Source organism: Perna viridis, chromosome 1 (genome assembly GCF_037379345.1).
Source record: "Perna viridis isolate PV_CMFRI_1.1 ecotype Kerala chromosome 1, ASM3737934v1, whole genome shotgun sequence".
Taxonomy (NCBI): domain Eukaryota; kingdom Metazoa; phylum Mollusca; class Bivalvia; order Mytilida; family Mytilidae; genus Perna; species Perna viridis.
Genome location: NC_142445.1, coordinates 36,403,931 through 36,415,122, shown reverse-complemented (window position 1 = coordinate 36,415,122; position 11,192 = coordinate 36,403,931). Strand labels below are relative to the sequence as shown.

Below are 11,192 nucleotides of genomic sequence, written 5' to 3'. Positions count from 1 at the left end.
CAATTATCTCCCCTTGAAAGAGGCTTTTTACAAATATTGTTTGTGATTTTACCATGCAAATTTTCTTGTGAAAAAATTCTTAAAAATAATTTTAAACATATTATTTTTACAGCATTTCAAAAACTAATAGTTAATAGAAAATATATTTGTCTTAATGATTTTGCAAGATGATAGAAATGAATACTCCATGTACATGTAGTAGGTATCATTTACTTTAAGTATCAATTATAGTAAATGTTGTAATGCAACAAATGTCCTAGCATAATACACTTTATTTAGTACTGTATAGTACAATTTTAGGTACATCTAAGTACATGGCCAAAAACATCTACAAACACAATGTAGCCAACAGAAAAAAATACAATTACATAAAAAAAAACTGAGAGTAAGGAAAACAAAACATCACACAAAAAACTAACTTGTCAAATTTATTGCTGGAGTTTTTTTCTGAACCTTTCATAGAAAATCTATATGAACATACTTCAGAGTACCATAGCAAAATGAAGGTTTTATAGATTTGCCTAACATTGTACTTCTTGTCAACTTCACTAGACTTAATCAAGTAATAAAAGTGCATCAACAACAAAAATTTGTCATTAGCAATGTGGAAAAAATGCTTTACTTATAAGCTTTTTAAAAATAGCTTTAACCATATATTTGAAGAAAAAAAAATTTCGACTTTTTTCAACCAAAAAAATTGTTTTTTTCTCAAAGGCAAAAAAAAAGTTTGTCTTGGAAAGAAAGTCCATAACCCATCCCCTCCCCTAAAATCAAATGCTGTCTAAATATTACGGAATATCATATTTGAAGCTTATGTCAAAACATAGTTTTTTAATATTTTATCAACTGATTTAAAACTAAGTATAATCACAAATATCACATATGCAATTATTGAGTTTTGTGAAACATAAGAACATACAGTGTTCCATCATTTCCAAGATGCACCAATGTACTGGGTATAGATATTGGCGGTCATGGGAAATTCCTAAAAATTAGGCATACTAAGTATTTACTTGTACCGGTATGTTGCCATCAGAGCAACAATGTGGTTTAATGTTGCCTTAGCTAATATAAATAATTCTTTAAGGTTGACAATTAATGCCTCTTACCTTTAGGGATTTGACTTGCTACAAGTCCCTCTCTTTATATTAAAGAATATATGAAAAAGTTTATTGATTGCATGTATCCCTCTGATAGCAAATTATTACAGGAGAGAGATGGAAATTAGTAGTGGTGTAATCAGAGGTTAATTGCATAGATTTTCTGAGTCCTATATAAATAGTAAAGAGGGACTTGTAGCAAGTCTATCTAGTGATCTTCAATTCAGAAATAGATTAATTTATGTGATGCATGATAAAATTTGTCTTTTTTTCTTCCACATTGTGATGAAATTGTCATGGCAGATCGGCACAATTACTGTATCCAAGTTTAATTAAGACAATTGTGAAATATGTTGGCAATGAGAAAAAGGAGGGAATACTGGTGGATATATGTAATAGTTATTACATTGTGACACCCTTTGTACATAACAAAAAAATTGGTAGAGTACATGTATAGAAATCATCATGTTTATACCTTTTTTCTTTTAAGAGTAATTTCTCCTTTTAATGAAGTATTTTTGAAAGTTTTGCATCAGATGTAGATTAGCTTGTTTGCACTCATTGCTTGCATAAAAAAAAATACCGGACAAAGGAAAGCTGTATATCCATCTGCTCCATAAAAACTGATTTGTTCAAGGTGTTATAGTTTTCCTTTCCTCTTTCATCTCCTCCGGACTTGACTTTTTATGAGCCACTCGTCAGGTATTCCTAGAAAAGCAGAGGATGCTAACCTTACAAATGTACCTGGTCCATGCTCCCAGTTTTTAGAGGAGTTCGCATTGCCCATTTACTTTTGTTGTGTGTGTCTGTTTTCCATGTCTGGTCTTCGTCTCTCAAATACTCTCTCAAGGAGACTTGCTACTTTGACTTGCCTGTAATTAAGTTTTCATATTCCTTATAATAAGTTTACTATAAATGAATCATAATTGAACACTCTCTGAATTTAAAGAATTGTTCTGACAAGCTAATAAATAAAACAAGTCTTCCATTAAAAAGTATTTTTTATTTAGCTACAAACAGTATAGTTCTCTAAAAGTATAGACAATGAAAACAAGATGTACCTTAAATCAAATTTTTGTCACCTATAGATCCAGGTGTCCTTGTGTGAAAATAGCATAAAATGTTCAGTAAATGTAAGGTAAAAATGGTCCCCTAAAGTCTTAGTTTATGTTTTACAACAAAACTAAAAAAATACCATTAGGTGTGTGCATAATAATGGGTTCTATATGTGCTAAAATGTTATCTTTACAATTGAACTCATACAGAAAGTAAATCTTTAATGAAATAATGCCTCCTTTTACATTGTATCTTCAGGCGCGGATTCAGGCGGGAGCGTGGCTGGCATGCACCCCCTTAAAATTAGCAAAGCATGGGTTGTCGGGGGTAGATTTAGGCGGTTTTAGGTTGAAACTTGAATTACTCATTGATTTTACCACAAAAGATATTCTACACTGCACCCACTCTAGAAGAATATCTAAAAAATTTAACCTCAAAAATTTTTTAGCCTCGCTCCCCTCGGCAAAATTTTAACTATGCACCTCCCATAATCTAAAATCCTGGCTACACCCCTGATTTTTTCTACTGAGTTGAAGATCTAACAAGGAATGAGTAGACATGATGAAATTGAACAATATTAGAGTAGTTAGAAACAGTAAAGATAAAAACAATTGAAATGAGATGCTCTAAAAGATACTTTGGTCTCCTTCAATTACGATGGCAGACAAAACCAACAAATGATGAATTTATGAATCTGAAAAAAAAACAACATAATAAATGCATAAATATCCCTGCAGGCTAGATGATTTGATTAACTATATACTACTAATATAAAATCCTTTGACCTTAACAGTTTTCTTTGCATGGGAATAAAAAGTATATTCATGACACAATAACTACATCTATTTGCTTTTAACACAATCTAATGAAAATTTGATCTATCCCATTGTTCCATTCAGTCACTGCATGTTGGATCTAACAACACTCCATTCTACTTTCTGTTCTCATGACCTTTCTGATCAACCAATCAGATACCATCTTTCATGATTCTGAAAGTATTTTTCAAATGGAGAAACCTGAGGAAAAAAGTCATCCGAACAGAAAGTAGAATGAAGAGTTGTTAGACCCTATGTGCAGTGACTCAATGGAGGTCTAATTTTAGCTTAAAATGGATATTGGTAATACTGTAAACTAACTTATTCTTGTGCATTATTCATTCTTGCTTATTTCACCAGTAAAAAAGAAAACACAAAAAATAAGTCACAGTGAATAAATCACTTTACTTTGGTATTAATGTTACTGGTATCTAAGAATCAGGCAAAATTGAAAAATCATGAAACATGCTCAGAAAAAGCATGCAAATTTGACAATGAGACCACATAGTTTGTGGTCTATTGTATACAAATTGACAGTTTGTTTGTCTTATAAGAGTTAGAAGATGCAGAAAAGCAAGTTCAATGTAACAATAGAAAAATAAGGGAAAAGTGAGTTATCTCCCTTTGATGATGAAATCACTATGCATTTTATATAATTCATACCTTGATTTATTGACACAAGAAAAAACAAGAAAATAAGAAACAAGAAAATTTCTACATTTCAGATAACAATTTGACTAAGGTATCATGGAAAGATTTTTTTTCATAATGATTCACTCAATGCCCGAATCTTACAGAGAATAGCACTTAAATATCCGGAGAATGGCATTGACATCAAATAAACAACAAACATTTCAATATCTTATGCCTTGTTCTTTCTAGTTGACATGTAATAACTGCACTGACATCAAATAAACAACAAATATTTCAATATCCTCAGCCTTATTCTTTCGAGTTGACATGCAATAATTGCACGGACATCAAATAAATAACAAATATTTCAATATCCTAAGCCTTATTCTTTTGAGTTGACAATATAAGAGAGACAAACAGGCAGAAAATCACTATTAGAGTTATAGCAAGTACAATACAAAGGTAAAATGTAAAAAGGTAAAAAATACATCTGAAAATCTTGATCATAAGTAGTGAATATATTATGCTTGAAATCCTTCAAGAAAACTCCCATGACTTTTTAAAGAATATCTGAATAATAATGAGACTCTTGTCCTCAGGACTATAATTAATGATTACATGTATTATTGGTAGCCTATTCAAATTATAACACCATTTTTCTATTAGTGAAGGAAACCAACATTACATGTATACAGTAACAAACATTTCCTTGATAATGTCAATACAATAACTAATGCATTCTGAAATTGATTTCTATATTTTACTGCATTGCTGTCAAAAAATAATGTTGGTTTCTTTATTTAACAAAAAATACACAACTTTGGCTGAAAACCAACCCTTTATAAATGACATTAGTGTCGATAAAGAACAAGGAAAAGGAATAAGATGTATATTTCAGTTCAAATACCAACATCTGATTGATATTGGCACTAGTTAAGTTTTTAACAATTTTATTTGGAAAATGTTCCATAGGGCACAGCTTGATATGACTACAGAGGTTTAATCTTAGGCAATTGGGCAAGTAAGGACACTACGATCAGAATATCAAACAATCCAAAATAGTTTAAAAATTTGTTTTAAAAAAATCAATCAAATATTAATTGGACCCTTCGAACCCATTTGAAAACTGGGACAAAAATTAAGTATAAATACATGGTAAGATTCAGCAGAATAAAGAACCAAAAGAAAATCATGACTTTCAATCAAAACCCATTGAAAACAGTAAAGAAATAAGCAATTGGTACTAAGTATTAGAAAAATTTTGTCTATGGCTATTTTTTGAATCCATGACAGTTAGAGTCTTAACTCCAAAAATCAGTCCCTACCTTCCAAATGTGTGCATAGTGGTACAATGTCATCATAATCCATTTATGTACAAAATGAACTTACACTCAAGAAAATACCTGTTTTTTTCCTAAATGATAAGGGCAATAACTAAAAATCCATCCTAACTTTCTTAAGTGGAAGGAGACAAATGGATTTCCTCTTATTCCTAAGAAATAGGGCCAAAATAAGCCAACCTTCCTAGTGTTGTATCGAACAGAGAGATCCAAGTTAGGAAACCAATGGGTATAAACAATGACATTGTCGTAACTTTATAACACAGCAATAGTTGTTTTGCTATTTACAGAATGCAAGCCATTTTAGCAGCTTTTTCAAAGGGACATATCCCACTTTCACCTGACAACCTGGTTGGCAGTCACATTGGGGGAAAGGAAGAACAGTAAAAGTTTTACTTTGAAACTTTAACTATTTACACTTGGGTAAGTAGCTAAATGGTTTGAAATTAATTATTCAAAAGTAACCACAGCTACAATAAGTAAAAAATTCGAATTTGAAGTCTACTGCTGTCCATTGCTCCAATCAGACAGTAAACCAGTCTGTCCAGTCAGAAGGTTACTTCCCTTTGCTCAAAATTTAAAAAAACGAAGTCAACATCAGGAATATGAAAAAAGTCATTTTTTTGTGGCTGAATGAAAAGTTTATCATAACAGAAGTTTGTCTCTTAAATATACATTACTTTCTCATGAAATAATTATTAAGTTACTACTCTATATTATGCTATATTCAACAGATCACACAGTCATTTTGTGATAATCAGTACGTCCCTATTATACTACTTTCAATATATTTTTTAAAGAAAAAATACAAAGTCAGACCTGTGACTGAAAAAAATAAATTTTACACACTAAAATCAAATATCCCTTCTAGTATAAATTTCACATGCTACAACAAAAAAGAATGACAATTTTATTTATGACATGAACACAAATTAACTTAAAAGTCTTAAGAAGTGTTACTTTTGTAAACACTTACTAGTCTATTATGCAAATAATCACAATAACAACAATTAAATGCTTAGCAGGGTGCTGCTTGATATGACTGCAGAGGTTGAACCCTGAACTCACCATTCAAGGTTGATAAAGCTTTTAGTTTTGAATGCTATTCAATATATATGCACAAGAAAAGAATTTGACCAGAATCCCAGTGGCCCCATTTGGGCAGCCTTATTCCTCTTTAAGCACAACCCCCAAAATCCATCCCAATTTTCCTTTGAGGAGGGGGTGTATGGCTACTTTGGTACAATTTTAAAGAGTCTGTATTTCACTCAAGTTATTATCTGCTCACCAGGAAAATGCTAGTTTAGTACCATTTTTATGCCCCTCTTTCTGTCAGAACATCCAAAATCAATCCTAGTGATCCTTTTGTGGTAAGACACTTTGTGGTAAATATCATAAAGATCTATTGACATATATCAAAATAATTGTCCAGACAAGACAACAAAGACAGCATGATACTATTTTACAACCCAAAATTTTTGGGGTCTTACAAAAATAACAACACACTTATTAATGTAATATTTTTTCATTATCAGTGCAAGCTTAATACCAGTGCAGCAATTAACTTAAATACCATTTAGGCAAGACTTAAAAATAATTGCCTGAGTTCATTTGTGTGTGGAAAAATCATCTAATGAATATGAATTAAAAACAGACAGCTAATTGATTTGAAATTTTGAAATTTCACCATGGCTAGGGCTATATTCTCACTTGGAATTACAATACATAAACATTTATAATTGACAAAATAATTCTAAGTACTGGTATGCTTTTCATGTCATAATGGAATTCTGGAATTTGCTAAAAAAAATATACAAATGGATGAAAAGTACTTTTACAAAGAGAATTGAAAAATGTGCTAATTCTTACATAAATGAATAAAGAAAAAGAACATCTCTTCAAACTTTTTCCATATTTTTCAGTGATCAGGATTTTATAAAGATATACATGTAAAGAAACTTAATGAATGATGATCTAACATTCGTGTATTATAAATAACACATTTTTAACTTTATCAAAATAAATGATACTTGGTCACTTCAAATCCCAATCGCTGACTTTTTGGCAAAAAGGATCTTATAACTTACTGCCACATATCCTATATACAAGAATCCACTTTAAAAAAAAAAACCCAAAAAACAAAAAAACAAAAAGACAAAAAAAAGTTTTGAAGGCAGATTAAGAGGTAAGAAATGTTTTAAATAAATTTAAGTTTGAAGAGCAAATAGAAGCTATACAGCAAATGGTTTACCATCATTGAGTGGATTGCATCTAGTCTGAAAATTTACCATCACTGAGTGTCAGAATTGCTTCTGTATGAAAATACTTCAATCTAAACATTTGTTGTCACTTTCTAATATTTTCAATTTAGAGGTAAATTCTGTAAAATGCTGCTTTAAAGAATGATACCAGTCTCAAAAGGCTTCTAAGAAAATATCACAAATATAACATGCTCTCCTTTCAGTCTCAGTAGACCTAGGATATGTGACACAACTCCTACAAATCATTGAAACGTTTGTATTCAGCATTTTACATCAACCTTACGTAAGCATCAAAGTACCTAAGACTGATTTCATTCTGTTTCAAATGAAAGCTTGATAGGCTTAGATGAAATTGAATATAATACAAACATATCACTGATTTCAAGAGTAATGTTCCTTACCCTAGGTCAACCTTTTTAAAACATGTGATAATTCAAACATTCCTGTCTGCAACTTCGTAACAACTAGTTCATAAATAAATACTCAAAACAATCAACAAAAATAAATAAAAATGAATCAACTTAACGAGCAATTTTAGAATTCAAATAAGCTAATAATTAACAATAAATCGTGTAAAAATAAATTATGAAATATCATTACATCCAATAGGAGTGAGCAAAAACTGTCAACAAATCATTACACATTAAATATCACAGAAATTTGAACACAGGTAGTGTTTGACAATAAATTAAAGCTAAGTGTTATCATAAGTTATCATAGATTGGTAGATTCCACAGAATCTGTGTGCTCAATACAAGATGATGACATTTCTTCAGTGGGAGAGTCCAAAATTTGGCTAGAATTATTTGAGCTTCCACTACTCTGCATGGAGTTCATTTGTAGACGTATGGCATGGATTCTAAAATGAAGCCTGGATTCTAGCAAATATCCTTTGTAGTTTTTCCTGAATGAAAAATATTTGAATTAGACATAATGTAGTAATAGTCAAGCAAGTTTAAGATTAAATGGTAAATAAACTGGTTCTTAATGTAAATATCAGATTTGATTTGAACTACTTCCAATTGTTTCCTATGATAAAACTTATGCTACAAAATGTATGCTATTTTGAAAGACATATATGGACCAATGACATAACCCAAAGCCATGAGCTGGGTCATAGAGAGACCATATGCTGAAAATAGATAAACTAAATAAAGTTATTTTTTAAATACGAAAATGTCTTACTTGGCTTTATCTAAGAATGCTTTAACATCATCTACTCTCTCTTCTAACATAAACAGCATGGCTAACTCAACTGTGGCATAGGGTACTAGGAATGTGTCTTGTTTTATTTTCTTCTCACTAGAAAAAGGATGCAACTTTAATGATACAGTGAAACATGTTGAAACTGAACCTCACTGACTATTGACTAAAGACTTTGTTTGCTTTAAGGAGATGGACCTAGGGTAAGGGACACAACTCTTACAAATAAATGGAAAGTTTGTATTCAGCATTTTACATCAATCTCATGTAAGCATTGAAGTAACTTGGACTGATTTCATTTTGTTTCAAATGAAAGCTTGAGAGGCTTTGTTGAAATTGAATGCGATACAAATATATCACTGATTTCAAGAACTATGCACCTTACCCTAAGTCTACCTCCTTAAGTAGGTATTTAGTATAAAGCAGTAAAATATGACTTGAAACTGCAATGAAAGGACATGAAGATTTTTTATTCAGACAGGTGTTTAATTTATCCAGGATAAACTTAGGCAGCTTTTTAACCATTGTCGTTTGAGACATCACCCATAATATGGCAATGCTTCATCAGGAAACTATTCAAGTACATCATAGGCAAAGCTTAATATTAAATTAACTTTAACTTACTACGACAATATTTCTGCAAAACACTGCTCAGCTTGGAAATAGCTTCCTTTGTGTTTCAGACAGACACCTTTTAGAAGCAATGCCAAGCAATAGTCATCAGCAAAATACAGTCGTTCATCTAAAAACATGTAAATGATGGCGTTCAGAAAAAAATCATAAAAGATGAGTCAGTGAATGAACTGAACAAGAAGCACAGTAGGAATAATTACAATAACACAGGTAGACTGAAAACATACCAGAGACAAAAAATCAAATGAATTTTACTATGGACACATTAAGACAGAAATTTACTTTATCAAGCCCAAAGAACAAAGAAAAATCTATCAAATCATTTACAGTATTGTTTATAATTCTTAAAATGCTAACCTTTTGATTGGACAATCTCATTGACAGTCTTCTCTACTTTTTCTAACACAGGATCCAGAAGTTCACCCTTCTTACCAAGGATTGAAAACCCATTCCACACATAAATTAGCTCCTACAAAACACAAAAAAAAAATAACATTAATCTATCATTACTTCAATTACTTTTTGTAAAGTTTTAAATATGAATCTCTGGTCAAGAACATTACATCAATGTCTACTGTGGTGTATAAGTCCAACATTACAACTGGCTTTTTTACAATTATCTGATACGAAATAACTTTCCCTAATTCTACTTCTGGTTTGTCTGGTATGTCATCTGAAATTAAGCTTTGGGTATAAACCAATAATGGAACATAAATTTTTGAACTGGAAAGAAATGGATCACATAAAATACTGAATTAAAAGTAGTATGCAAATGTCAATAATTTACTTTTGAAGTTTACTTTTGCAACTTACTAGCTAAATATAGAAATGTGTAAAACTCTACATCAAAAAGCTTCAGATATAACAGTATCTTTGATCACAATTTATTCTTAAAAGAACTCACCAATGCTGGAAGCACTAGCTGACATTTTTGTTCTGTCACTCTTTTTGCTTTAAATACAGCAAATTTTTCAATAGGTAAAGATTTTCCTGCTATTCTTTGCTTCAATCTCGGAACTTCTCTATAAGAGCAATAGGAAGCATGAATATACAAATGGAGAAAATCACTAATCATTATACTGAATTTAATCAATTCTACAACCCAGTCAAATGCTAATAAGCTTCAAGGAAGTCAAGGAAAGCATTGATCAAAGATTATATTTATTTTGGAACTAACAAAAGTTTGAATAGATAGCATTATCAAAGACATTTCAAAGTAAACATGTATGTAATTAATCATTTATTATAGGAGAGATAACTTACAGGCTACATTACTGAATGATTGATGAAATCCAACACAACTGTTTTAAAGTGTCCACCAAGATTTTAGGAACAATCGGCTTTAATCAAATTTTTAGAATAGAACTTTGGGATTTTTAACCCTTTAAAACCTGGTTCCCATAAGAACATAGAAGGACTAAATCATGCAAACCACATGGCAGTGCAGGATTTTACCAAATGACAATAAGATAATTTTTTGTAAGACCTGCATCCAGTGCAACTTATCAGGAAATAACAGGACTTCAAATTTGCTTTTGAGGATGGAAGGTCCAAGACCTTTGTAGACTTCAAATCAAAAGTCCATCTGATTTAAACAAAAAGTCCTCATTAGAGATTTAATGTAATGTATTAAAGGTTGAGGATCTATCTTAATGAAATTTCAAAGATCCTAAGTCAGAAATTGAGAGTCTTGGACCTCCAACCACTATTAATATGAACCCCTCAATAAGTAATGATCAAGGACAAACTGCATAAGCAATATTTTTAAGTCCACTAACACCATAACTTCTATAAATTTGAATTAAATAGTTATAGGATAATTAATTGGAAACAGTGAATAACCAAAATATGATCATGGGTGCCAAAGAAATCTTAATGCGTTCTTGGCAGGAGTAATTATATTTTTTTTATTCATGACATTTTCTCCATTAATGGTTGCTATTTTCAACATAAATTTTTAATTTAGTAAACAGCAGATCGATATTGCGTTGTGACGTTTTGGTAGGAGAAAGTCTGTGAAGTGAAATTACAATTCAGTAAATCACTGCTCTCTATATATTAAACAACAAGATTTCAGATCAATTAAAGACATTAACCAAGTTTCTATGTAAATGAAAGAAATACATAGCCCCGGGTCACATCTATGCTACA

General features: G+C 30.9%; 1 protein-coding gene across 2 annotated transcripts in view; it reads right to left on the bottom strand.

The window, feature by feature from the left end:
• Positions 1-2,083: 2,083 nt before the first annotated feature.
• Positions 2,084-11,192, bottom strand: part of LOC148628574 (tetratricopeptide repeat protein 39B-like) — a 28,792-nt gene continuing 19,683 nt past the window's right edge. For both annotated transcript variants that reach the window (XM_088590481.1, XM_088590477.1), the window contains 5 exons: positions 9,946-10,063; positions 9,399-9,510; positions 9,033-9,150; positions 8,391-8,507; positions 2,084-8,109 (listed from right to left, as the gene is read on the bottom strand). In XM_088590481.1, coding sequence (XP_088446607.1) covers positions 7,920-8,109; positions 8,391-8,507; positions 9,033-9,150; positions 9,399-9,510; positions 9,946-10,063 — 655 coding nt within the window. In that variant the 3' untranslated portion in view covers positions 2,084-7,919. The remainder of the gene's footprint in view (positions 8,110-8,390; positions 8,508-9,032; positions 9,151-9,398; positions 9,511-9,945; positions 10,064-11,192) is intronic.